The sequence below is a fragment of the Hylobates moloch genome, unplaced genomic scaffold, assembly GCF_009828535.3.
Source record: "Hylobates moloch isolate HMO894 unplaced genomic scaffold, HMol_V3 SCAFFOLD_12, whole genome shotgun sequence".
In the NCBI taxonomy this organism is placed as follows: Eukaryota; Metazoa; Chordata; class Mammalia; order Primates; family Hylobatidae; genus Hylobates; species Hylobates moloch.
Genome location: NW_026652287.1, coordinates 19,508,981 through 19,536,951, shown reverse-complemented (window position 1 = coordinate 19,536,951; position 27,971 = coordinate 19,508,981). Strand labels below are relative to the sequence as shown.

The following is a 27,971-nucleotide window of genomic DNA, read 5'->3' as shown; positions in this document are numbered from 1 at the left end:
CTGGGCACGGTGGCCTATCCCTGTAATCCCAGCGCCTTGGGAATTCGAAGCAGGAGGATTGCTAGAGCCCAGGAGGTTGAGGCTGCAGTGAACAGTGATCACGCAATGACACCCCGGCCTGGGTGACAGTGCAAGACCTTGTCTCTAATAAAGAAAAAAGCAGTTTACAGTCAAGGCCAAAGTCCTCCATAGTGCCACATCCTTCATCCCAGGCCCCAGCATCAGCCCCAGGGATACCACTGCCAAATGTTTGCAGTACCTCCTTCTTGGCCAAATGTAAAAACTTGATGGGACCACGAGCTGGTGAGGAGGTGGGGAAGTGTCCAGCCTTATTCATTGCTAATGGGAGTATGCGTTGGCACAGCTACTTTTAAGAGGAATCCAGCTGGCATCTAATAAAATTCAAAATCTGTCACTCCAGTGATCCAGCAATTCTCTGACTCCAGTCTGTCCCTAGAGAGACATTTCAGCTTCTGCATGGGGAGTGTGTATAAGCAAGTCTGCTGTCACAGTGGTTTGGTAACAACCTAATGTCCATTCGTTGAAATTTAAGTAAACTCTAAATTGACATTTATACAGGAAACCGTATGCATGGTAAGTGTACAACTTGAATTTCTTGCACGTGGAACACACCTGTGTATAGCATCCATCTGGAGAAACAGAACATTCCCAGCCCCTAGAAGCTTCCCTCGTATCCCTTTCCAGGCACACCCCCACCCCAGCATCGTCTCTATCCTGATTTCTGTTTTTTGTTTGTTTGTTTGTTTTGTTTTTAAAGTCTTGCTCTGTCACCCAGACTAGAGGGCAGTAGTGCAATCTCGGCTCACTGCAACCTCTGCTTCCTAGGTTCAAGCGATTCTTCTGCCTCAGCCTCCCGAGTAGCTGGGATTACAGGCACACACCACCACACCCAGCTAATTTTTGTATTTTCAGTAGAAACGGGGTTTCGCCATGTTGGCCAGGCTGGTCTTGAATACCTGACCTCAAGTGATCCAACCGCCTATCCTGATTTCTCACAGAATAGGTTAGGTTTGCCTGGTTTTGAATGTCATATGAATGGAATTGTGTAGTGTGTGCTCATTTGTTCTGCATGTCTGTGAGATTCATCTGTATTAACCGTATGTAGCTGTAGATCTATCATTCTCATTGCCATATATCCATTAAAATTTTAATAGCTTTTAAAAACTGTATAAGTCACACAGGTATGTTATAGAACATTGGAGAATCCACCAAAACACTCAGTGAAAATCACTCGAACACTCCACAACCCAAAAGAGAAAATTTCTGTGAACATTTGGTTATGTTTTCTCCTAGACTTTAAAAAATGTACCTTGCCTGGGCACAATGGCTCACGCCTGTAAACCCGGCACTTTGGGAGGCCGAGGCAGGTGGAACACTTGAGGCCAGGAGTTCAAGACCAGCCTGGCCAACATGGCGAAACCCCATCTCTACTAAAAATACAAAAACTAGCTGGGCGTGGTGGCACACACCTGTTATCCCAGCTACTCGGGAGGCTGAGGCCCCAGAATTGCTTGAACTGCGAAGGCAGAGGTTGCAGTGAGCCAAGATGGTGCCACTGTGCTCCAACCTAGGCGACAGAGTGGGCCTCTGTCTCAAAAAAAAAAAAAAAAATTTGCAGGGGTGGGCTTCATGCATGGAATGGGGTGCTATACCCATCATTGTAGTATTATACAGAATAGTTTCACTGCTCTAAAATGTTTGCTTTCTGAGTTTTTTTAAAAATCATAATTAAGATTATACTATTTGTGACTTCCTTCTTTTGCCCACTAGGCTGCCTTGGAGAGTTGCCAGTACTGCCATGTTTGGTCCACTACGCGTTTTGTTTTTCAAATTACTTATTTTGAGACAGGGTTTCGCTGTGTTGCCCAGGCTGGTCACAAACTTCTAGCCTCAGGTGATCCTCCTGCTTCAGCCTCCCAAAGCACTGGGATTTCAGATGTGAGCCTCTGTGCTGGGTCCCACTATGCCTTTTTCCTTTTCTTTTCTTTTCTTTTTTTTTTTTGAGACAGAGTCTTACTCTGTTGCCCAGGCTGGAGTGCAGTGGCACAGTCTCGGCTCACTTCAACCTCCGCCTCCCAGGTTCAAGCAATTCTCCCACTTCACCCTCCTGAGTAGCTGGAACTACATGCATGCACCCCCACACCTGGCTAATTTTGTATTTTTAGTAGAGATGGGGTTTCACCATGTTGGTGAGGCTGGTCTTAAACTCCTGGCCTCCTGACCTTGGCCTTCCAAAGTGCTGGGATTACAGGCGTGAGCCACCGTGCCTGGCCTACTGGTCCCTTTGTTTTAAAGTGCAAAGACTTAATGTAGAAGAGATAATTCAGGCCAGACGCGGTGGCTCATGCCTATAATTCCAGCACTTTGGGAGGCGAGGCTGGTGGCTCATTTGAGGTCAGAGTTCGAGACCAGCCTGGCCAACATGGTAAAACCCTGTCTCTACTAAAAATACAAAAATTAGCTGGACATGGTGGTAGATGCCTGTAATTGCAGCTACTCGGGAGGCTGAGGCAAGAGAATCACTTGAACCTGGGAGGCAGAGGTTGCAGTGAGCCGAGATCCCCCCACTGCACTTTAGCCTGGGCAACAAAACAAGACTCTGTCTCAAAAAAAAAAAAAGACAAAGGATAATTCGGAGAGCTACACCCAGAACTCTGGAGCACTGGAGGGAAGAGGCCTGGGTAGAATCCCTGCTCAGCCATTTAACTGTTTGGCTTCTGCTAAGTTACTTAGCCTTTCTGAGTCTCAGATTTCCTTATCTGCAAGGTGGAGATGATAATTCCCTGCCCCCATGCAGGGCGGGTATAAGGAGTCAATTTACAAGATCACAGGGGTAATGAGCTTCCAGCCTAAGCGTGAGGTCACAGTAGGCCTGTGGCAGACAGTGCATAAAACCAGACTAGCACTTGTCAAGGGATGGGCTTCAGGTAGAAGGAGTTCTAGGGCAGGGGTGAGGGTACCTGTAGGGGGTGGGCCTGTAATCCCAGCTACTCGGAAGGCTGAGGCAGGAGAAGCACTTACAGCTGGGAGGCGGAGGTTGCAGTGAGCTGAGATCGCCCCACTGCACTCCAGCCTGGACAACAAGAGTGAAACTCTGTCTCAAAAAAAAGAAAAAATCGTCCAGTGAACAAAATATCTATCTGTTTGTCTATCTATCTATTTGAGATATATATTTAACACATACACACATATGCACGCACACACATGCACACACACACACACAAAGTTGTCCCTTGGTATTGGGGAGGGGGTTGGCTCCAGGAGCCCCTGTGGAAGCTCAGGTCTCTTCTATAACACAGCCGACTGTTTACATATAACCTATACATATCCTCCCATATCCTATAATCATCTCTAGATTACTTATAATACCTAACACAATGCTATGTTCATGGTTGTTATACTGTATTTTTAAAATTTGTTTTATCTTTTAGTGTTGTTTCTTGTTTTTTTTTTTTTTTTTTTTGAAGCGGAGTCTCGCTCTGTCACCCGGGCTGGAGTGCAGTGGCGTGATCTCGGCTCATTGCAAGCTCTGCCTCCTGGGTTCACGCCATTCTCCTGCCTCAGCCTCCTGAGTAGCTGGGACTACAGGCGCCCGCCACCACGCCCGGCTAATTTTTTGTATTTTTAGTAGAGATGGGGTTTCACTGTGTTAGCCAGGATGGCCTTGATCTCCTGACCTCGTGATCCGCCTGCCTTGGCCTCCCAAAGTGCAGGGATTACAGGTGTGAGCCACTGCACCCGGCCGTGCTGTTTCTTTTTAATCATGTTTTTTTCCTAGTATTTGTGGTCCCCAGTCGATTGAATCCAAGGATGTGGAACCCACAGACAGGGAGGGCCAACTATATAAGTTTTGTTGCTAGCTTTTATTTTTATTTGCACACATGTGCACTTTTCTGTGCCCAATGACCTCATTTGCCAAATGACAGAAAGGACACAGTGGGGGCTTCCTCGGAGGCCTGCCTATGCCCCACCTTGAGACCTGAGTCTTGTTAGGTGGGGTGCAGGGGCCTCCACCTGGGCCTGTCTGACCAGCATCCCTGGCTCGCTCTGCCCGCACAGGGGACTACCCGCTGGTTCCCGGCAACAAGCTGGTCTTCTCCTCCTACCCCGGCACCATCTTCTCCTGCGACGACTTCTACATCCTGGGCAGCGGGCTGGTGAGTCCCCTTCTGGTGTCTCCTCTGTTCCTGGGGTGTTTGTCACACAGTGGCTCTGAGCCGGCAGGATTGATTCCTGCAGCAAGTGGGGACCAGGCTGCAGCCCAGTGCTGGGTGCCATGTAGGAGCCAGGGGTGCAGTGGAGGACGAGGTGGACGCTGCCCCACCTGCCATTCAGAGCCCAGACTCGCCCTTCCCCTGCTCCGGGGACTTGGACCACCACAAGGGCATGTTTAAACATAGACCCCCAGGCCCTGCACAGGGCCTCCAAAACCTGCAGATGGCCTGGGACTCTGCATGGAACCCTGGTTGTCAGGAAAGCCTGGACTTGGGGATGTTTAGGACTATCCCTGACCTCAGCGACCTCACTTGTTTTTATGTATTCAGGATAACTGTGCCCCCCCAACCCCACAGCCCCACCACTTCTCTCTCCTCCTGCCTCCCTCTTGCTTTCCTCAGAGCCCCTCTGACCTGACCAGGTTTTGCTGAATAGAGGCTGTTTACAGTGTGTTGTTTTCATCTTTTTTCCTGGCTGCGGTCCAGACTTGTTTAGAAATCTGTCCCTGGCACCCCTCACTGAGAAAGTGAACACTTTGATCTCCAGGGCAACGAGACAGAGGAGAAAAAACATCACTCTAAAAAACACCCTTAGCGCAGAGAACGCCAGCTCCCTGCGGGGACCGGAGGGGCGGGGACTCTTCTTCTTGTCTGATCCTTTGCTTTTTTCTGAATGTGGAACAAGGCAAGAGAGGGCCAGGCGGTGGGTGAGGGAACCCCCATGCTGTGGCCCAGGTGGGGAAGGGGACTGAGGCAGCTGGGGAGGGACACGTGAAATGGTTCCACCTGGTTACCAGGAAAGGGTCTGGGCAGAAAACTTCCCTTCCATCAGGGTCCCTAACTGTTTTTGTGCCATAAACGCCTGGTGGCTGGTGGAGGTGGCTGGTCTTAAACTCCTGGCCTCCTGACCTTGGCCTTCCAAAGTGCTGGGATTACAGGCGTGAGCCACCGTGCCTGGCCTACTGGTCCCTTTGTTTTAAAGTGCAAAGACTTAATGTAGAAGAGATAATTCAGGCCAGACGGGGTGGCTCATGCCTATAATTCCAGCACTTTGGGAGGCTGAGGCTGGTGACCCTCTTCTCAGAATAGTGTTTTAATTTTTATTATTTATTTATTTTTTTTCACAGAGATAGGGTCTCTCTCTGTCACTTAGGCTGGGATGCAATGGTGTGATCATGGCTCACTGCAACCTCCCACCCCCTGGGTTCAGGCGATCCTCCCACCTCAGCCTCCTGAGTAGCTGGGACTACAGGCACATGGCCACCATGCTCAGCTAATTTTTAAATTTCTTGCAGAAATGAGGTCTCACTATATTTCCCAGGCCAGTCTCGAACTCCCGGGTTGAAGGGATCCTCCTACCTCAGCTTCCCAAAGTGCTGGGATTCTAGGTGTGAGCCACTGTGCCTGGCATTTTAGTGTTTTTAGACACATAAACCAAAATGTATCGGATTATGGAGGAAACCAGTTATAGTGAAATATTGTTATCAAAATAGAAGTAAACTTTTAGTATATATGTGCTGCTTTATTAACACACTGAATAATAAGATCCAGCAGCAGGTGTGATAAATACCATAAGTTAGAAGAAGCAAGGTGCATGAATGATACTTTAAGGTATGTACAGCCTTGTAATCTGATGGAAAAACATCTGTGATTTCTGATAGTGACAGTCCCAGTGACTGCTAATACCATTGTGGTGTGTCACGTTAACAGTGGAAGGAAATACCAAATTTCAGGATTTTTTTTTTTTCAGAGATAGGTAGGATCTCACACTGTCATGCAGGCCTAGTGCAGTAGCATGATCACAGCTCACTGCAGCCTCTGTCACCCCAGCCTCAAGCGATCTTCCCATCTCAGCCTCCCAAGTAACTGGGACTATAGGTGCCTGCCACCATGCCTGGCTCGTTTTTTAATTTTTTGTAGAGACAGGTTTTGCCATGTTGCGCAATCTGGTCCTGACCTCCTGGGCTCAAGCAATCTGCCCCCCTTGGCCTCCCAAAATGCTGAGCCACTGTGCCCAGCCTTTTTTTCCTCTTTAAAAAGAAAAAAAAATCACATGTATGGATATGGCTATCTTTTAGCTGTTCTCAGCTTTTTGTTGGTGGTGGTGGTGGTTTTTGTGTGTGTGTGTGTGTGTGTGTGTGTTTTAGATAGGCTCTCTCTCTGTTGCCCAGGCTGGAGTGGAGTGGCACGATCTCAGCTCACTGCAACCTCCGCTTCCAGGGTTCAAGTGATTCTCGTGCCTCAGCCTCTGAATAACTGGGATTACATGAGTTTTGTTTGGTTTGGTTTTTAACTCACAAGAACTAAGCTTTACTTTTCAAATATGCTGAAGGCAGCCAAAGGTTCCGGGAGGAGATGGAGAAGGGAGAGGAGGCAATCGGAGGCAGCGGTGGGCATCCTGCCTGCCCCAAGGCTGGAGGGAGACTGAGGGCCTCTCCTGTTGTAAAGCCTCCTAGTCCTCTGACTGCTGCATCTGCCAGGCTGACAGCCTCAGGCCGTGCAACTTTTCCTGCAGAACTGTGGGAAAGGGGTGGGAATGGGAGGTTGCCCAGCTTGGTGAGGGAGTGGGTTCGTGGGAGCAGCTCTTTGGGCCTCTCAGGGGCTGTTCCCCAGGGCAAAGCTAGATTCATGGTCCCAAATCCTTCTCTGTGCTTGTCCAAGGAACCAGTGGGGAACGTGCGCCTCAACTGGATATGAGTTTTTATTTTTGTTTATTTCTTCTTTTGTTACCCAGGCTGAAGTGCAGTGGCATGATCTGGGCTCGCTGCAACCTCTGTCTTCTGGGTTCAAGTGATTCTCCTGCCTCAGCCTCCCCAGTAGCTGGGATTACAGGTGCCTGCCACCACACCTGGCTAATTTTTGTATTTTTAGTAGAGACAGGGTTTCACCATGTTGGCCAGGCTGGTCTGGAACTCCTGACCTCAGGTGATCCACCTACCTTGTCCTCCCAAAGTGTGAGCCACCATGCCCGGCAGATTAAGTAAGTATTTAACACCTGTAATTCCAGCACTTTGGGAGGCCGAGGTGGGCAGATCACTTGAGGTCAGGAGTTTGAGACCAGCCTAGCCAACATGGAGAAACCCTGCCTCTACTAAAAATACAAAAATTAGCCAGGCGTGGGGGCACGTACCTGTAATCCTAGTTACTAGGGAGGCTGAAGCACGAAAATTGCTTGAACCTGGGAGGCAGAGGTTGTAGTGGGCTGAGATTACACCACTGCACTCCAGCCTGGGCAAGAGTGAGACTCATCTCAAAAAAAAAAAAAAAAAAAAATTTAGGAGCCATGACTGATGAAGTACTGCCACTTGGTGGCAGCATGCCTAGGCTGTGCAGCGGCCCCCTTGACCTTCCCACAGGTAACACTGGAGACCACCATTGGCAACAAGAACCCAGCCCTGTGGAAGTATGTGCGGCCCAGGGGCTGTGTGCTGGAGTGGGTACGCAACATCGTGGCCAACCGCCTGGCCTCGGATGGGGCCACCTGGGCAGACATCTTCAAGAGGTTCAACAGCGGCACGTGAGTGGGCTTCTGGCCCTGTGGCTTCCCCTGCACCAAGAGATAGACCAACCTCCCCTTTAACACTCAGACTCCTGGGGACCAGATGTGGCACCCGGGCCACACACCCCACGCCCTCCTTTGTTTCATACATGAGGAGACTGAGGCTAGGGAAGGAAAGGATTTGCCCCTCCCCTGCAGGCTCCTCAGCCTAGGAAGGGGTGCCTTGGTGGCAGTACAGGAAGAGCACTTGGAACCTGAAGACTCTCAAGGGGACAGCGGGGAGGGCTGTTTGAGGAGGTGGATGTGGGTGGGTGGCAGGGCCTGTGAGCCAGAGACGCTGGAACTGGGCAGTGCAGATCTTACAGTGTCCGGCAGAGGAACTGACCTAGGGAGCCATAGAATATTCTGGAACAGTCAAGCAGCATGACGAGAGAGGAGTTTGTGGATACCTGGTCATGCTGCAGTGTCAGGGTGTCAGTTGAATGGCTGGACAACCCTAGGCCCACTTCCTGTGATTCCTAGCTGAGTGGGACACTGCAGGGTGGGGAGAGCTGGGGAGGTGGCTCCAGGCTCTGTTCAGTCCTCCCTCCCCCTGTCCGGCAGGTATAACAACCAGTGGATGATCGTGGACTACAAGGCGTTCATCCCGGGTGGGCCCAGCCCCGGGAGCCGGGTGCTCACCATCCTGGAGCAGATCCCGTGCGTACCCTGGGAGGGAGGGGTGGAGGCTCAGGGCAGAGGGGACTGCCAGGGTGAAGGCCCAGAGCTGTGCTGGCGCTGTGCAGGAAGTGAACGATCTCAGGAGGGTGTGGCTGGAAGAGAAGGTGTCCCTGGTGGGGGCTGAAGTTCAGGACTTAATCCATCCCCCAGGCAATGGGGAGCCATCGGGGCTCCCCGAGCAGGGCAGTGCCCACAGGAGCCCCTTTTCTGATCACCTCCACCCCATCTCTCTTCTCGGTCTCAGCGGCATGGTGGTGGTGGCCGACAAGACCTCGGAGCTCTACCAGAAGACCTACTGGGCCAGCTACAACATACCGTGCGTGCCTTCTCACCCCACTCCCCGTCACTCTCCAGGGCATCCACCTCACTCCTTGCCCAGCTCCTTCCTAGGCAATATTTTTAAACCCACAGAATGAAGAATCCCAGCCTACCCTCTTTTCTGGCCAGGAGAGCCCAGACAGTTTGGCAGTGTAGTTGCATGGCTTAAGTCAGCATCCATGTGACCTCTGGTTCTAACACCCAGAGCAGGGTGGTGTGGGGTGGCCAGGCTCAGGGACTGGCCCCTGCCAGGGCCTCTGACTGGATCTGCCTTACTGGGCTGTAGAGCTGTCACCTCCTGAGGCTCACTTACTTTACCTGCATTTTCTCATTTGACTCTTAAAACTGCCACATGTGGTCACTGGAGTTCCTGTTCCCATCTCACAGATGATGAACCTGAGGCCCCGAGAAAGTACCTCACTTTCCCAAGCTTCCCCTGTTGGTGAATGGTGAAGGCAGGATTTGTTTTTTGTTTTTTGTTTTGAAACAGAATCTCGACCTATCACCCAGGCTGGAGTGCAATGGCGCAATCTCAGCTCACTGAAGCCTCCACTTCCTGGGCTCAAGTGATTCTCCTGCCTCAGCCTCCTGAGTAGCTGGGGTTACAGGCGCCAGCCACCATGCTTGGCTAATTTTTCTATTTTCAGTAGAGACAGGGTTTCACCATGTTGGCCAGTCTAGTCTCAAACTCCTGATCTCAAGTGATCCACCTGCCTCGGCTTCCCAAATTGCTGGGATTACAGGCATAAGTCACCACACCCGGACTGAAGGCAGGATTTGAAGCCATGTCTTTTGGGCCCCAGAGCCCAAGCTTGGCCACCCCACCAAGCCACCCCCCAGCACAAATGGAAGACATTATTGTTATCCTGAATGTCATAGTGGGTTTTGTTGTTGTTGTTGTTTGTTTGTTTGTTTTTTGAGACAGAGTCTCGCTCTGTCACCCAGGCTGGAGTGCAATGGTGCGATCTCAGCTCGCTGCAACCTCTGCCTCCTGGGTTCAAGTGATTCTTGTGCCTCAGCCTCCCAAGTAGCTGGGATTACAGGCACGCGTCACAACACCGGCTAATTTTTTTTTTTGAGACGGAGTCTCGTTGTGTCACCCAGGTTGGAGTGCAATGGCTCGATCTCAGCTCACTGAAACCTCCACCTTCCAGGTTCAAGTAAGTCACCTGCCTCAGCCTCCCGAGTAGCTGGGATTACAGGCGTGTACCACCGCACCTAGCTAATTTTTGTATTTTTAGTGGAGACAGGGTTTTACCATGTTGGCCAGGCTAGTCTCAAACTCCTGAGCTCAGGTGATCTGCCCGCCTCAGCCTGTATGTAATCCCAAAGTATTGGGATTACAGGTGTGAGCCACTGCGCCCAGCCTGAATGTCGTAGTTGTAAGTGATAATGTCCTGGTGTGACTGCCCCTCCCCTCCCTGGCCACAGCCTTGGCTGAGTGAGGCCAGTGGGGGTCATGGGTGACCATCCTTGTCCCCGGCAGGTCCTTCGAGACTGTGTTCAATGCCAGTGGGCTGCAGGCCCTAGTGGCCCAGTATGGGGACTGGTTTTCTTATGACGGGAGCCCCCGGGCCCAGATCTTCCGGCGGAACCAGTCACTGGTACAAGACATGGATTCCATGGTCAGGCTGATGAGGTAGGTGCTGGTTGGGTGGTGGGTTAGGGAGAGGGAGGCCGCAGGAACACAGAACTTCCTGTGCGCTTTTTGTACCAACTCATTCAAACTTTGCTGCCAGCCCCAGAGGGCCAGCAGGGGGTGGTCAGATGTTGGACACAAGTGCAGCAGCTCAGTGGCCACGCTCCACTTGGGTCCTCTCACTGTCCTCATGGCTAAGGAGAGGATGCTAGACATCTGTTGAGTGACCTGTAGTGCCAGGCACTATGCTTGGTACCAGGAGCAACAGGTAGAAAACCTGTGCCCCACTGTCCTGTCTCTTGGGTGGTGCAGAAATCCATCAAGTTCTTGCACTGGTGTCAATGTGTAAAGATGGCTGTGTTCCAAGAGAGGCAGGCTATCCAGGAACAAACGGGTGCCTCACCTGGCTGGGGCGGTGGCATGGAGGCCTTCCCTGAGGATGAGTGCCTGAGCAGAGGGCTGAATAATGAAGGCAGAGTGACTTAGGTGAAGGGGTCCGGGCACCAGGCAGAGGAACTGTCGGGGGCAATGTGCGGTGGGAGCGGCTCATCAAGTTGAAGGCTGGCAGCTGTTAATGGGGCTACCTGTGAGGATTTTGGCCCCCGTCTTAGCCTCTCCTTCCTGGGATGACTGATGTTGCCTCCTTTTCCCCATCCAGGTACAATGACTTCCTCCATGACCCCCTGTCACTGTGCAAAGCCTGCGACCCCCAGCCCAATGGGGAGAATGCTGTCTCCGCCCGCTCCGACCTCAACCCGGCCAATGGCTCCTACCCTTTCCAGGCCCTGAGTCAGCGCTCCCATGGGGGTATCGACGTGAAGGTGCTGCCTCCTCCCTAGCGCCTGGAGGCTGGGGGCCTGAGGGCTGTGGGTGGGGAAAGTCACCATCACCAGCTTGCGGGAGGGGACAGGTTGGAGCAAAGCTGATGGCGGGGCAGGAATCACAGTCGGAATTGGGCTGTGGTTGGGGTCACAGTAAAGGTCACAGTATGGGCTGGGCATGGTGGCTCACGCCTGTAATCCCAGCACTTTGGGAGGCCCAGGTGGGCAGATCACTTGAGGTCAGGAGTTTGAGACCAGCCTGGCCAACATGGTGAAAACCCGTCTCTACTAATAATACAAAAATTAGCTAGGCATGGTCACGGGCCTCTGTAGTCCCAGCTACTCAGGAGGCTGAGGCATGAGAATTGCTTGAACCCGAGAGGCAGAGGTTGCAGTGAGCCGAGATCATGTCACTGCACTCCAGCCTGGGTGACAGAGCAGAGACTCAAAAAAAAAAAAAAAGTGACAGTTCAAAATTGGGCTCTGGGGTCAAGGTCAGGGTGGGAGGCTGGGCGCCTGGATTGGGGCAGGCCAGGACCCCTGCTCAGCTGCGGCTCTGCCCTGTCCCCAGGTGACCAGCATGTCGCTGGCCAGGATCCTGAGCCTGCTGGCGGCCAGCGGTCCCACGTGGGACCAGGTGCCCCCGTTCCAGTGGAGCACCTCACCCTTCAGCGGCCTGCTGCACATGGGCCAGCCAGACCTCTGGAAGTTCGCGCCTGTCAAGGTTTCGTGGGACTGAGGTTCTGTCCCTGCTCTGCTGCTTTCGCCCCCGCTGACCCTCAGCAGGGTCACCCCCATCCCAAGGCCACCGGACCTCCAACTCCAGCCCCTTCTGGGGGCTTTGTTCTCTGATCTGGGGTCTGAGTCATCTCCTCCTAGGGTGGGGCACGAACCTGATGGGGCTCAGAACTGACCCCCTCTCTCCCCCGAGGTGGATGGGCACCGCGGCGTCTCTTCTGCCCTGCCCTAAATCTCTCACTCTCTGTTTCTCCCTGTTTCCTGCTGCTGCTCTCTCAATCCCATTCCCACCTCTGGGGTCCCTTCCTCGTGCTTCTCCTTCCTGAGGGCTTGGGAAGGTCCTGGGGTCAGACTCTGGGGCTCCCATGGGGTGGGAGGAGCCTGTTCCAGCACCCTCCTCCCAGCTGCATTCCCACGGGTGGCCCTGGAGCTGGTGAGCTTTGTCTGGGCATTGTCTTCGGCTGGCATTGCTCCTCCCAGCTCTGGCCCCTCTGCTCCCTCAGGAAGCAGTCCCCTCGTCTCCCTTTCTGGGCAGCTTCCTTGAGGACAGAAACTTGAAAACAAACACAAACCAAAGTTTCTGGCCATCTGTGGCTGGAGGGTTCTGAATGTCCTCTGTCCATGTCAGGCAGAGGGTCAGCCCCCACGCTTCTGCCTCAGGCCCCACCCCACCCCACCCCAGGCCTGCCCCTCACCTCAGGGCCATACCAACTGCGCCCTGATGGAGGAACCAGACCGCAGGCTGTGCCACCATTAAACAAGAATGGCTGTGGCCCCATGCTATGCTTCTTGGGGTGGCAGGGAAGGCGGGGTCAGCGCCTTTTCTCCTCTCAGGTTTGGGTTCTGTGCCATCCCCCATGCAGCCTCCTGTGCAGCCCTCTGTCTGTCCTTCTGTCCATTCATTCATCTGCCAACATACTCACCCATCATCCATCTGCACAGCCTCCCACCCACCCATCCATCTTCCATCCATCCATCCATCCATCCATCTACCTATCCATTTATTATCCATCCACCCACCCATCCAACCATTCAGCCATCTCCATCTGTCCATTTTCTTTCTTTCTTTCTTCTTCTTCTTTTTTTTTTTTTTTTTCTGAGTGGGAGTTTCACTCTGTTGCTCAGGCTGGAGTGCGATGGCACAATCTCTGCTCACTGCAACCTCTGCTTCCCGGGTTCAAGTGATTCTCCTGCCTTAGCTTCCCGAGTAGCTGGGGTTACAGGCATGAGCCACCATGCCTGGCTAATTTTGCATTTTTAGTAGAGACGGGGTTTCACCATGTTGGCCAGGCTGGTCTCGAACTCCTGGTCTCAAGTGATCCGCCCGTCTCGGCCTCCCAAAGTACTTGGATTACAGATGTGAGCCCCCGCAACTGGCCTCATTTGTCCATTTTCCATCCACTTACCCGCCCACCCATTTACTCATCCAGCCATTGACTCATCCATCCACCTATGAGATCAGACAGGGAGGGATCCTTTTTTGTATTGGTCTGTACACCACAGCATGGCTTACGAAGTTCTTACCTGTCTATTTATCACCCATCCACCCACCCATTTATCTACCCACCCATTCATCCACCCACCCATCCAACTATCTATCCATTCATCCATCCACCCATCTGCCAACCCATCCATCCATCCACCCACCCAATCATCTACCTACTCACCTATCCACCCATCCACCTACCCATTTGTCACCCATCCATCTATCCAATCACCCATCCAACCATCAATCCAACCATTTTCATCTGTTCATTTTCCATCCATCTACCCGTCCACTCATTCACTCCTCCTTCCACCTACCTATCCATTTATCACCCATTTACCCATCCATCCATCCTTCCAACCATTTATCCACCCATCCAACCATTACCCATCCATCCATCCTTCCAACCATTTATCCACCCATCCAACCATTTCCATCTGTTCATTTCCATCCATCTACCCATCTACCCATTCACTCATCCATCCACCTATCCATTTATCACCCATCTATCCATCCATCCACCCACTCATCCATCCATCCATCCATCCATCCATCCATCCATCCATCCACCCACCCACCCATCCATCCACCTACCTATTCATTTATCACCCATCCATCCACACATGCATCTGTGCAGATTCATTAATATCCACCCATTCATCCATATTTATCTATTTTCTATCCATCAGCCATTCATTCATTCATATCCATCTATCCATCCATTCATCCAGATGTTTATTGAGCACCTGTGTTCTGGGTCCTATTTGGGAGCCTTGTTAGCCACCAAGACCTTCCTAAGCCATATTGTGGTGTACAGACAGATACAAAAAAAAGGCTCTCTCCCTGTCTGATCTCATGCAGCCTGCCTTGGAGACAAGAGTCTCCCAGTGCTGTGTGCTTGGAGAGAGGAAAGCACACAGCCCTGGAGTCAGAGACCTGGGTTTCAATTCTGTCTCCACCTCTTTCTAGCTAGCTATGGACTCAACCTCTCTGAGCCTCGATTACCTCATCCGTGAAATGGGGTAACGGTGTGAGAAGCGTTTCCCTGGGGGATGTGATGCAGCCCACACGGGGCCTCATGCACTCAGCATCTCTTCATTAGCAAACACTTATTGAACCCCTAGTACATGCCAGGCACTGTTATGAGGTCCCAGGGATACTTTAAAACAAAAGGGACAGAGCGTTTCTGCTCTTGTGAAGTTTACATTGACTAGATAGTAAACAAAATAAATGAAATATGCAGTGTGTCAGTGCTGGTAAACGCGTGGAGAAAATAAAGCAAGGTTGGGGTCTGGGGTTGGGAATTGACTTGTGGTTTTATCTTATTTTCCTTTTATTTATTTATTTATTTATTTATTTATTTATTTATTTATTTATTTTGAGACGGAGTCTCGCTCTGTCGCCAGACTGGAGTGTAGTGGTACGATCCCAGCTCACTGCAACCTCTGCCTCCTGGGTTCAAGTTATTTTTCCTTTTTGTAGAGACAGAGTCTCACTGTGCCAACCAGTCTGGTCTTGAACTCCTGGGCTCAAGCGATCCTCCCACAGGCATGAGCCACTGCGCCCAGCCCTGAGTGACTCTTAAACTTCAGTTTGAACTTGGGGTCATCCAAAAAGTGCCCTGAGGGTGGGGTTCCCTCCATGCTTTGGAGCCAGCCCCAGTAATTCCTCTTTGATCTATGATACGGGCTTCAGCATATGCTTTTGTTGGAAGAGAGAGCTCCATGTTTGAGGAGGGTTTGCATGACATTGACTTCAAGTCCATCCACCCCTTCCCTCTCCCAGAGATGGGTGTCCAGTGTCAGCTCACACACCCCCAGGGGAGGGGGCCTCACTCCTTTGCTTCCATTGGGTCTGTGATGAAATAATTCTGACTTACTAGGAAGGACTTATATCAGAATGAAGTTGGCCTCCCCAGCTGCTTCTGCCTTCAGCAGAGGCAGCCTTCGTCCCACCCCAAGTCCCTCTTGTTTAGCCACCTGCTTCCTGTGGTACAGGGATGCCCTTGTCCTGGCATGCAAGACCAGCTGGAGTCTGGCTCCTGGCCTCACTCTGGGGCCTCAGTTGAGAGCTGGGGCTGAGAGCAGACTTGGGGTAGAAGGAAAGCAGGAAGGAAGATAGCTGATGATGGGAAAATGCACAGGATCTTTGTTTCATAAATATATTTTATTTTTCAATGAAAAAGTTTGCACATTAGAAAAATTAGTAAGGGTCAGGGGTGGGCTTCCTGGGAGGATGGCTGAGATAGTTCCTCAACCCTGGGTGGTGGCCCTGTTAGACTTCCCTGGGAACAAGTTCTGGGGCGAGTTCACAGCTTCGAGGAATTCATCACTGCTGTGATTCAGGTCTCTTCCATCCACCCTGCTCTGGGTACCTGGTGTGTTACTTGTGGGCACTTGTCACGCCAGCAGGTTGGCTAAGGATGGGCATGGAGCAGTCAAACAGATACCAAAAAGGTCCAATTCATAGCCTCACTGGCTGCCGACCTTTGGCCTCTGCATAGATAGTGGGCTCCTGATAACAAGAAGTTAACCTGCACCCAGGCCACAGGCGCTCAACCAAACATACAACGAGGCGCTGGATAAAACTCCAGCCCCTCCAGGGGTCTCCTGGGCTAGGAGAGGACAGATCGGTAAGGGGTCCGTCCTCACTTGGGCAACCCATTTGTCATGCCCAGCTGTTCCTTGAGCGCCCGCAGCTGGGCCAGGCTGATGTTGCTGCCCCCGCAGACGATGACCACGAGGGATGGCAGCGGGGTTCGGAGATTCCCCTCCAGTTGGAGCTTCTGGATCACGTGGCTGTAGACAGCAGCCAGGGCTGCTCCGCAGGCGGGCTCCACCAGGATCTTCTCGTCATCTGCCAGAGAAGGGGCGTGACGGGGCGTGGCCTGACTTTCTTTCCCAGGGTGCACAGGAGCTGACAGGCCATTGGCAGGACTTGGGAATACTAAGCCAATCAGCTCTCAGCCCTGGCTGCAGCCGCAGGTCCTGAACCAAACATCCCGTCATCACCCTGAATTGGCCCTTCCAAGCCTGAGCCAGGGCCTGGGTTTCATCATGAGTGCTAACACTGATAGAATGAGTGTGGTTGCATGAGCACTGTATTGAGAAGGATTCTGAGGCATCATCTGAGCAAGAGTTCCATGGTTGATTAGCCAAGTGTGCAGCAGGTACAGAAGCATAAATGGTACTATTTTTTTCTCTCATTGTTGCCATCCCTGCCCTAGACTGAACCCAGAAAGAGTCCAACCTAGTTACAGACCCACCTCTGAATGAATCAAACTCTGAGCCCCATGTTTTCCTTTTTTACCCTGGCTACCAGGAAACTCAGAAGCAACATTTTAAATATTCACTTATTGTTTTCTGCTGCTATGGTTATCAGGCTTACTTTTCTATTTACTTTTCCATTATGTGTGGCTTTTGCTTTTCTATTTCTACACGGCATTGTATTATCTTCTATTAATGGAAAATTCTAGGCAGAGATGGAAGACAGAACTGTGAAGAAAATTTGGGGTGAGTGGGATCCCTAGTGGCATACCAAGTGGAGAGCCACTTAGCGCCTGAGTCAGCAGGTCGGGTCATGGGAGGACCTGGTACATACCCACGAACTTCTCAATGGCGGCCACAGCCTCCTGGTCCGAGATAACTTCAGAGAAAATGGGGTGTTCCTGAAACAGCTTCAGGGCCTGAGCCCCCACAGTCTTCACGCCCAGGGCCTTGGCAACACTGAGAGAAGTGGGAACCCAGAAGAGGATGGGAGTGGGGGAAACAGGAGAGAGATGGGGGCAGGGAGGGAGAGAAGGAGATGGATGTGAGACGGAGAAGGCAACGCATCGGGGGCAGGGGGACAGGTGTCACCTCTGCAGCTGTAAAACACTGAAAAGCCTCAGGGATCCCCAAACCAAGTGGGGTCTTCTAATAAGGTGCAGAGTGTTTGAATTGGCATCAGATAGTATATTCTTTATTATTATTTTTAATGTTTTTGAGACTGAGTGTCACTATGTTGCCCAGGCGGGTTTTTTTTTTTTTTTTTTTTTTTTTGAGACGGAGTCTTGCTCTGTTGCCCAGGCTGCAGTGCAGTGGTGCGATCTCGGCTCACTGCAATCTCTGCCTCCCGGGTTCAAGAAATTCTCCAGCCTCAGCCTCCTGAGTAGCTGGTACTACAGGTGCCCACGACCACACCCGGCTAATTTTTGTATTTTTAGTAGAGATGGGGTTTCACTATGTTGACCAGGCTGGCCTCGAATTCCTGACCTCAGGTGATCCACCCCCCTCGGCCTTCCAAAGTGCTGAGATTACAAGCATGAGCCACCATGCCCGACCCCAGGCTGGTCTTGAACTCCTGGGCTCAAGTGATCCTCCTGCCTCGGCACAGCATCATATTCTGATCAACACTAAGTCAGGAGCAAATGCCTAAGAGGACCCTTGTTGTTCCCTGATAGGACTCCCTGCTTTTCCTCCAGGTTACAACTGCTACCTGGTTAACCCTCATGAAGCTTAGCACCACTCTGCCTGCCCACATCCTGCTGTGTCCTTCACGGCTCAGGATTAAGGCCACCTCCTCCAAGGAGTCCTCTTGGGAGAGTACTGAGTCCCACGGCCCTATGTGGAATTCTCAAATAGTCCTCCCCCACAGTAACAAGCGCCCTGAGTACTTCTTGAGAAAGTGTTAGGTGCCAAGCACTTCGCAAGCATTATTGAATTCACACAAGAATTCTGCTGTTGTTAATTGGTTTGATTTTGGAAAGGGGAAACTGAGGCAGAGAGTATACAGTCACTTGCCCAAGGTCACACACCTAGGGAGTGCTGGAGCTGGGGCTGCAAGCAGGATCTGTATAACTTCAAGACCTGCACTGGTAAACAATGTGTTGATGCTGTCCCCAGCCTCCTGGGGTGACCACTGGCTCTATTCCCAGCTCAGCTGCCCCCTCTCCCTTCCCCAGGAGCATCTTGAGGGCCTGGGCCACCTCAGCCCTCAGCAGCACGTGGTTTACAGTAGGCGCTCAGCCATGACATCTTCAGTCCCTACAGTGTGGGACACAGCAGCTCCAGATGTCAGGCTCAGGAATCTGGAAGAAGTTCTTACCTGGCTGGACTCAGTCTTCCCTATCTGTAGTGGAGACTGTTGTCTGCCCCGGTGTCTTTTCTAGCTGCACACATGGGCACCTGGTGTAAAGACATTTCCCAGCCTCTCTTGCACTGGATGTGGTCATGTGACTAAGTTCAGGCCAACAAAAGGTAAGTGGAAGTGTTGTGTCTGTCTTTGAAGGTTGGAGCATAGCCTTCTGCCCTTGCTTCCCCATCCCTGCCAAATGGAATGTGGGTGTGATAGCTGGCACTCAGGCAACCATTTTGGACAAAAAGGCTACATGCTAAGGATACTGGGGAAACAAACTCAAGGGACCCGGGGCCCTGACTTTTCATGGTAAAGTTCAATCTCATTTAAGTCACTGTTATTTGGGGCTTCTGTGTAATGGGGCCAAAACCTAATCCTAATTAAATACTATCTACCGGCTGGGCACGGTGGCTCACGCCTGTAATCCCAGCACTTTGGGAGGCTGAGGTGGGCAGATCACCTAAGGTCAGGAGTTTGAGACTAGCCCGGCTAACACGGTAACACCCCGTTTCTACTATAAATACAAAATTAGCCAAGTGTTGGGGCAGACACCTACTCGCGAGGCTGAGGCAGGAGAATCACTTGAACCCAGGAGGCAGAGGTTGTAGTGAGCTGAGATTGTGCCATTGCACTCCAGCTTGGGCAAGAAGAGCAAAACTCCGTCTCAAAAAACAAAGACAAAAACAGAAAAACCATCTATCAAAGGTTTGGGGCTTAGATATGAACTCCTTAGGAGCAAGACTTGTGTTTATGCACCACTCTCTCCCCAGATCAGCCAGTGTCTTACACACAATAGGGGCTCAGTAAATGGTTGGCAAAGTAATGAGGTATGTAAAACCTTGCCACAGAGGACTCAGTAAATGATTCCTATGAGACCTTCCTTCCTTCCTCCCTCCCTCCCTCTTTCCTTTCCCTTCCTTTCCTTTCCTTTGTCTTTCTCTTCCTTCCTTTCTCTTTTTTCTTTCTTTCTTTCTCTTTCTCCTTTTTCTTTATTTCTTTCTCTTTCTTTCTTTCTTTTCTTTCTTTCTTTTTCTTTCCTCTTCCTTTCACCTTCCCTCCCTCCCTTCCTTCCTCCCTCCCTCCCTCCCTCCCTTCCTTCCTTCCTTCCTTCCTTCCTTCCTTCCCTCTCTCCCTCCCTCCCTCTCTCCCTTCCTTCCTTTTTCTTTGTTTCTAGACAGGGTCTTGCTCTGTCACCCAGGCTGGAGTGCACTGGCATGATCATGGCTCACTGCAGCCTCAGTCTCCTGGGCTTAAGCAATCCTTCCCACCTTAGCCTGGGACTATGCGTGTGTGCTACCACGCCCAGTTAATTAAAAAAAAAACACTTTTCTTGAAGGTAGGAATCTCTCTATGTTGCTCAGGCTGGTCTTGAACTCCTGGCCTCAAGTGATCTTCCTGCCTCAGCCACTCAAAGTGCTGGGATTACAGGCACAAGTCACTGTGCCCAGCCTCATACGAGGCTTTTCATGTGAGGAAGTGTGACATGGAGTCACACAGACTTGGGTTTGAGTCCAAGCTGTACCACTCACTGGATGTGACCCTGGGCAAGTGATCAAAGCCTCCATTGCCTCATCTGTAAAACAGGCTGACATCAGGATCTATCTAGAAGCCAGCCCTAAGGGGGACTCCCCAGTGCTTGCTGGACACCCGAGGGAGGCACCCCAGCTCCTCACCTGGTGATCTTGGGCAGGGAGACGAGTTTGCCTGCAGTGGTGGCAGCGTGGAAGCTGTGGGCGCCAAAAGTCTCCATGGCAATGACAGGCACGTCCCCCCAGCCCACCTCCTGCAGCCCCTGGACCACTCCACACAGCAGGCCCCCGCCGCCCACTGACAGCGCGATGGCCCCTGGCTTTTCCCACAGTTCCTCCTTCAGCTCTTTCACGATGGAAGCGTGGCCTTCCCTGGAGGGTGGGGAGAGGGGGTGGCGGGTCAGGGCTAGGCTTCCTGGAGACACCAGCTCAGGTTTGCACCGGCCTCATCCCAGCTGATGGGGCCTGGAGCTAGTTCCCTCCCCACCCCCACCCTCGGCTTCCAGCTGCCAGCATCTGTGTCTCTACCTGAGGACTTTCTCTGGCCACCTGAGCTACCTGCAAACAGAGTCAGGAGCTGGCAGCCCCTTAAGGCAGCCCTCAACCAATGGCTACGAGTCGGCATACAAATTCCCCTGCTCCTTCTCCCAGGGGGCGGGAAACTGCGGTGCACCTTCTACACGGGCTCCCAGGGTCCCCGAGGGATTAAGCTCCAGCCACCCACAGCAGCCACCTGCCCTTGAAAGCCCCCTTCCTGACATTTTGGACTGGATTATAGAAAAAGAAAAAAGCCAGCCCCCTTCCTTCCCTGGCTCACTTCCCCACTCCCCCACTGAATCGCCTCCCAAATAAACTCCTTTCCCTGAAACCTTTGTCCCCAAGTCTGCTTCCAGGAGGACTCAACCGCAGACACTTGGGCATCTGTGTGCTTGCATGTTCAGCCTTGGGTGTGTTGTGTGTGCAGCCGTGGATAATGGGGCATTTGGTGACATGTGTGCACCTGCTGCTGCACCTGGGTGTAATGTGTTTTTTCTTTTTTTTTTGAAACGGAGTCTCACTCTCTTGCCCAGGCTGGAGTGCAGTGGCGTGATCTTGGCTCACTGCAACCTCCGCCTCCTGGGTTCAAGCGATTCTCCTGCCTCAGCCTCCCTAGGAGCTGGGATTACAGGCGTGTGTCACCACGCCCAGGTAATTTTTATATTTTTAGTAGAGATGGGGTTTCACCATGTTGGCCAGACTGGTCTCAAACTCCTGACCTCAAGTGATCCTCCCACCTTGGCCTCCCAAAGTGCTGGGATTACAGGCGTGAGCCACTGCGCCCCACCTAAGTGTGCTTCTACATGGTGGTGTGCGCACACATGTGTAGCTGCTGTGCATGAGGACGTGATGATGTGCATCATAGCAATGCCTGCCCAGTGATATGGGGCAGTGGCTGCCACCCCCACCAAGTGACCTTGAACTCCACATACCAGATGAGGGGGTCATCAAAGGGGGGAATGTAGACCCAGCCTGGATTGTTCTTTGCTAGGGCTTTGGCCAGCTCGAAGGCTTCATCCAATAACTGCAAGGTCACAGGGGAGATAGGAGGGGGTGAGGCACAGGGGGCACCCTGTCCAGCCACCAGGCGCTCTCTCTCTGCCCTGCCCTGGGTCAGCACTCACCTCACCCACCACCTTGACTGTGGCACCTTCATTCTTGAGGCGCTCAATGGTGAGAGCAGGTGTGGTGCTGGGCACGACGATGGTGGCGGGGACGCCGAGTTGCCTGGCCGCATATGCAGCTGCCATGCCTGCGTTGCCCGCTGCCAGGGTCAGGGGTGGAGAGCGTGTCAGTGGGGGAGCATCTGGGAGCCTAGGCAGGACTGCTTACCCTCTACTGGGGGCTCTGGAGTGCCCCCCTCACCTCCCCACCCTGGGCGACTGCTGGCCTCCCCCTGGAATTCCAAATTGGTGGCTGCTGCCGTTGTTTTCAATGGCACATTGCTGGGGAAACCAGGGCTCAGAGAAGCGGAGTTTCTGATCCCAGGACACACAGCAGAGGACAGGATGGGGAAGCAGGTCACTTACCCGAGGAGCAGACAAAATGTGCACAGCCTTGCTTGGCCCACTGTGGAGACAACAGGAGAGGCACTCAGGCCCACCTCCCTTGCATTGCCTGTGCTCTTCCTCCCCACCTGGAATACCTGCCAGGATTCCAGTGGACACAGATGTTTCCTTTACTCAGAATTTGTTCTACCCTTGTCTGAGACTGCACCTCCCGTCTCCAAAAAGACTGGCTCAGGAAAGGGTGGAGGAAAACAGGCGACTGATGGCTCTGGGATCAGTCCCAAGGGACCCTCCTGGAGGGGCACCCCTCAACCAGAGGAAGCCCTAATGGTGGACGCTCAGTCCTTATGGCGAGTCAGCAGGCTTATCCCACAATGCCTTTAATTTCACACAGCACTGGCCCTGCCCTGTCGAGGAAGGAGGACCTGCCACTCCTGTCCAGATGATGCTGACCCGGTCCCGTACCCTCTTGCAGAAGTGCCCAATGCCCCGGATCTTGAAGGAGCCAGAGGGCTGGGCACTGTCCATCTTGAGGTAGACGCTGGTGCCGGCCATTTTGGACAGGGCCATGCTGTCACGGATGGGGGTCTTCACGTGCAAGGGTTCTCCGGACATCATTGCTGGGAGAAACAAAAGAAACCCAGAGGGTTAGGAGAGCTAGCCCTGGTGCTAGCACTGCCAGAGTGACCCCTTCCTTCGCTTCCCAGCAAGCCAAGCAAGGCCTCAGACGAGATGGCATCCTGGAGACCTGGGCTCTAATCGCAAGTGGGCCACCTACTCGCCATGTGACATCAGACAGGTAATCATGCCTCAGCCTCAGCTCTATCGGGGATCACCCTCCACTCCTGACCTCTCACACATTTGCTGGGAGGCTGAAGAGATAACACTCAAACTTTGTAGCTTTCAAAATGCATGAGGTGAGGCCGGGCACAGTGGCTTATGCGTGTAATCCTAGCACTTTGGGAGGCTGAAGCCGGTGGATCACAAGGTCAGAAGTTTGAGACCAGCCTGGCCAACATGGTGAAACCCCGTCTCTACTAAAAATACAAAAAATTAGCTGGGCACGGTGGTGCACGCCTGTAACCCCAGCTACTTAGGAGGCTGAGGCAGGAGAATCAATTGAACCCAGGAGGCGGAGGTTGCAGTGAGCGAGATCGCGCCTTTGCACTCCTGCCTGGGTGACAGAGCAAGACTCTGTCTTGAAAAAAAAAAAAAGAAGAAGAAAGAGAATTAGCCAGGCATGGTGGCAGGCCCCTGTAATCTCAGCTACTCAGGAGGCTGAGGCAGGAGCGTCACTTGAACCGAGGAGGTGGAGGTTGTATTGGGCCAAGATCGACCCACTGCACTCCAGCCTGGGCAACAGAGTGAGACTGTGTCTCAAAAAAAAAAAAAAAAAAAAGAATAGTCTATCTATCTATGCGAAAAATTCAGGGACACCCACACACACAGATAATCCATCCACACACACATACTCCATCCACACACACGATCCACCCCCACACACAATCCATCCACACACACATATAGTCCACATGTTTCTTTTCTTTTTTAATTTTTTTTTTTTTTTGGTGCACATGTTTCCATGTGCACAGAGCATTTCAGGAAACATGCATGACAGGCTGGCCAGGGTGGGGCCTCTGAGGAGAGCTGGCCCTCGGGATCATAGCACCCACCTTTTGCACAGTTTGAATGTTTTACCATATGCCTCTATTACTTACTTAAATGCATACATTAAAAAAAAACCTGGGACAGGTGCGGTGACTCACACCTGTAATCCCAGCACTTTGGGAGGCCGAGGCGGGCAGATCATGAGTTCAGGAGATCGAGACCATCCTGACTAACACAGTGAAACCCCGTCTCTACTAAAAATACAAGCTACTTGGGAGGCTGAGGCAGGAGAATGGCGTGAACCCAAGAGGTGAAGCTTGCAGTGAGCCGAGATTGCGCCACTGCACTCCAGCCTGGGCTACAGATCGAGACTCTGTCTCAAACAAACAAACAAAAACAACCTGGCAGCTGGCTCTTCTGACATGCAGTTCCAAGTATCTTGGCTTAAATGGACGATCCCAGGACCCAGCAGAATGCCTGACTCATAGTAGATGTTCAATAAATATTTATTTAAAAAAAAACAAAAAAAACTAACTTTTGGGAAGCCCAATATTCAGTTAGGAAAATCTCTTTCATAATTATTAATTTTGTCATAATTATTATAGCAGTGACTAATCACTTAGCTTTTAAATTTTATTCATTCATTCATTCATTCATTCATTCCAGTAGAGATGGGGTTTTGCTATGTTGGCCAGGCTGGTCTCCAACTCCTGGCCTCAAGCGTTCTGCCCACCTCAGCCTCCCAAACTGTTGAGATTACAGGCATGAGCCACAGCACCCGGCTTGCTGTTGTTTTAAGTCACATTTTGGGGTAGTTTGGTACACAGCAATAGGAAGGGGAATATTAACATAATTTGCCCAAAGTCACACTGTGGGTAAGGCAGGGAGGCAGGATTTGAACTCGGGCAGTTGGCTCCAGGGCTCAGGCTCTCTCTGCGACCCATGGGTGTGGTTCAGGCTCCCGCTTTTGGATGGGCTCTGGGGGATGAAGCAGCTGGGGTGGCCCGGGGTCTAGCCACAGCCACGTCCACCCACCTAGCCTTCCCATCTCCCCTGCCTTCTGCTGAGAGTCTCAGGGCGGATTTGATTCTCCACAACTTGGGCCGGGCCAGAAGAGATCAGCAGACGATGGCCGAGGGGCTCTCTGGTTCCCCTTCCCTCCACCATCCCAGAAGGCCAGGCAAGGGTGGCTAGCCAGAGACCCATCTCTAATGTCACCTGGTCCAGCCCCCTGTCCTGGGCACTCCTAGCTTGGACATCCATCCCCCGCTCCCAGAATGAGCCAGACATCCCTTGGTCAGAGGGAGAATGAGGGGTGGGGATTCCAACTGCCCCGCCATCCTTAGCATCCCCTAAATAGGTCACCCCTTGTCTATCTGAATTAACTGACATTCTGGGCCTGGGAGGGGAACTTGAACAGACACCCTCTCTCCGCTGGATCTCTTGAATAAAAATCAGAGACTGGGGCAAACTTCAAAACAGGACGTCCCCAAATTGGCATGAACTTTCAGCTCCTGGAGGTTAATGCCCAAACAATGGGATCCCGGTTTTTATTTGGTTATTTTTAGAGAATCTCCCTCTGTCACCCAGGCTGGAGTGCGGCGGCACGATCTCGGCTCACTGCAACCTCCGCCTTCTGGGTTCAAGCGATTTTCCTGCCTCAGCCTCCCGAGTAGCTGGGATCACAGACGTGCACCACCACGCCTGAATAATTTTTGCATTTTTAGTGGAGACAGGGTTTCACCATATTGGGCAGGCTGGTCTGGAACTCCTGACCTCAAGTGATCTGCCTGCCTTGGCCTCCCAAAGTGCTGGGATTACAGGCATGAGCCGCCGCACCCAGTTCTGACCGACTTCACATTAAAGGCGGGTGTAGGTCACCAAGGCCCGGCCTCAGGGACAACCGGGGTGGGAGTCAGAGGAGCCGGCCACAGAGACCCTTTTCAGGTGGGTTTGGGGCGCCTGTCTTGCCGTTTGTCCCAGGCGGTGCCATGGGATGCCTTCAGGTAAAAGGACAGGGCTCCCTCTGCAGGCAGCCCCTTCTCTGCCGCGGCTTTCCGTGAAGTGAGCATCCGTTAACTGCATCCAGCCTGCCCCAAGGATCCCTGCCCCAAGGATCTCAAGACTTCAGAAGAGGTTGTGCCCGGGGAGGAGGAGGGAGGGAGCCCTGAAGCCAATGTCTGCCCACTCGACTTCGGCAGTCGGAAGCCGCCTTCCCTCTCACTTGGTTCACAGTAAGCGCTCAGTCGGTATCAGCTCTTATGAAATCTGGGCTGGACAACTTAAGTGCAGGTCATCCTTTCACCCTCACAACCACCTGAGGAGGAAGGCACTATGCTCATCCCCATTCTATAGATGTGGAAGCTGAGGCACAGAACTGGACACAAACTCAGTGGTTAGGCCCAAGTGGCTCTTTTTTAAAAATTTGAGACAAGGTCTTGCTGTGTCACCCAGGCTGGAGTGCAGGGGCACAGTCATTGCTCACTGCAGCCTCGACCTCTTGGGCTCCAGCGATCCTCCCAACTCAGCCTTCCCAGTAGCTGGGACTACAGGTGTGCACCACCACACTATACTAATTAAATTCTTTTTTTAGGTCAGGAGTTCGAGACCAGCCTGGCCAACATGGTGAAACCCCATCTCTACTAAAAATACAAAAATTAGCCAGGCGTGGTGGCACACACCTGCACTCCAAGCTACTCGGGAGGCTGAGGCAGGAGAATCGCTTGAACCCAGGAGGTGGAGGTTGCAGTGAGCCCAGCTTGTGCCACTGCACTTCAGCCTGGGTGACAGAGTGAGACTTCTGTCTTAAAAAAAAAAAAAAAAAAATTTTTTTTTTTTTTTTTTGTAGAGATGGGGGTCTCACTCTGTTGCCCAGCTCAGTCTCGAACTTGTGGCCTCAAGCAACCCTCCCGCCTCAGCCTTCCAAAGTGTTGGGATTACGGGCATCAGCCACCATGCCCAGACTTGACGGACTCTTTCTGTGTCTCCTTCTTCCCCTGGGAAACCACAGGTTAGCCCGGGACACTCCAGTCCTGAGGTGGGACTGAGGATGGGGCCACTTACCCGGCAAAGGCGATGGAGCAGGAGACAGAGCCAAGTCAGCGAGGGAGGGAGGGATCAACTGAGTAGATAGCCCACGAAGAGAGGGGGCTGAGGACGGGTGGACAGTCTTCTGAATGGTCCCAGGGGCTACTCGGTCCTGGGCTTTATTCCCCTGGCACCTCTGGGCAGCCAATGGGGCCCTGGGGCTGGCTACACCCCCCCTCCCACCCGCCAGGACCCACCCCCCTGGCTCGAGGCCACTGGGGCTGTCATAAGGGAGGTGGAATCTGGCCAAGCTTTCTGCTTTGGCAGCTTCCTCCTGCCTTTCCCACAACCCACTCCTCCTCCCTCTTTCCACTTCCCCTTTCCGTCCTCAGTTTCGTGAAAGGAAAATAAAAAATCGGGACCCCAACTCACTGTGCCAAAAGAAAAAGAATTAAGCTAAAAGCTGAGTCGTGTAAGAAACTGCCTTTCCTTTAGTTCCTAAGCAGATAGCTTCAGATGAAAGGTTAAATATTGGCTCCGCATTCTGGGAGGCCGAGGCAGGTGGATCACCTGAGGTCAGGAATTCGAGACCAGCCTGGCCAACATGGTGAAACCCCGTCTCTACTAAAAATACAAAAATCAGCCGGGCGTGGTGGCACGTGCCTGTAATCCCAGCTACTCAGGAGGCTGAGGCACAAGAATTGCTTGAACCTGGGAGGTAGAGGTTGCAGTGAGACGAGATCTCGCCACTGCACTCCAGCCTTCACAACAGAAAGAAAAAAAGAAAATGGTTAAATATCCACACAGGTCGCTACTCTATGTTCACCTTATCTTATGTAAAGTGCCGATTTATTGAGATCAAGACAAATACATAATTGGCTGCTTCCCTATCTGCCCCTCTTCTCTTACAAACTGTGGATTTGGTAATGTGGCCATACCCCCCTTCTTTCCCCTCCAGCTTGCTTTTCTCCTTTAAATACTGACACCCTAAAGTCATCTCTGGAGAAAAGCACAGACGTATCTCCCAGGTGCATTCTTAACCTTGGTGAAGGCCGGGCGCGGTGGCTCACGCCTGTAATCCCAGCACTTTGGGAGGCCGAGGCGGGCGGATCACGAGGTCAGGAGATGGAGACCATCCTGGCTAACACGGTGAAACCCTGTCTCTACTAAAAAAAAAAATACAAAAAATTA

The 27,971-nt window shown here is 52.2% G+C and overlaps 2 protein-coding genes across 2 annotated transcripts in view; one reads left to right on the top strand and one right to left on the bottom strand.

Moving 5' to 3' along the window:
- PLBD2 (phospholipase B domain containing 2) overlaps positions 1–14,751 on the top strand; it is a 32,747-nt gene extending 17,996 nt beyond the window's left edge. The window contains exons 6-12 of the mRNA XM_032168595.2: positions 4,081–4,178; positions 7,592–7,752; positions 8,338–8,433; positions 8,699–8,770; positions 10,259–10,411; positions 11,070–11,232; positions 11,804–14,751. Of these exons, the coding sequence (XP_032024486.1) occupies positions 4,081–4,178; positions 7,592–7,752; positions 8,338–8,433; positions 8,699–8,770; positions 10,259–10,411; positions 11,070–11,232; positions 11,804–11,971 (911 nt within the window). The 3' untranslated portion in view covers positions 11,972–14,751. The remainder of the gene's footprint in view (positions 1–4,080; positions 4,179–7,591; positions 7,753–8,337; positions 8,434–8,698; positions 8,771–10,258; positions 10,412–11,069; positions 11,233–11,803) is intronic.
- An 852-nt stretch (positions 14,752–15,603) lies between these two features.
- On the bottom strand, positions 15,604–26,937 carry SDS (serine dehydratase). The gene is made up of 8 exons (XM_032168594.2): positions 26,817–26,937; positions 22,611–22,765; positions 22,167–22,206; positions 21,762–21,901; positions 21,570–21,661; positions 20,245–20,472; positions 17,057–17,181; positions 15,604–16,312 (listed from the first exon to the last, which is right to left on the bottom strand). The coding sequence occupies exons 2-8, from the start codon at positions 22,761–22,763 to the stop codon at positions 16,104–16,106; spliced, it is 987 nt and encodes a 328-aa protein (XP_032024485.1). The 5' UTR covers positions 22,764–22,765; positions 26,817–26,937; the 3' UTR covers positions 15,604–16,103.
- Between the last annotated feature and the right edge of the window lie 1,034 nt (positions 26,938–27,971).

What these genes read in the sequence shown, in the direction of transcription:
- SDS (XM_032168594.2), bottom strand. Translation starts at nt 22,763, where the DNA reads ATGATGTCCGGAGAACCCTTGCACGTGAAGACCCCCATCCGTGACAGC. An exon ending in TTGGGCACTTCTGCAAGAGG is followed by an intron (nt 22,207 to 22,610) that starts GTACGGGACCGG and finishes TTGTCTCCACAG; the next exon opens with TGGGCCAAGCAAGGCTGTGC. An exon ending in TCCCTGCCCAAGATCACCAG is followed by an intron (nt 17,182 to 20,244) that starts GTGAGGAGCTGG and finishes CACTTCTCTCAG; the next exon opens with TGTTGCCAAGGCCCTGGGCG.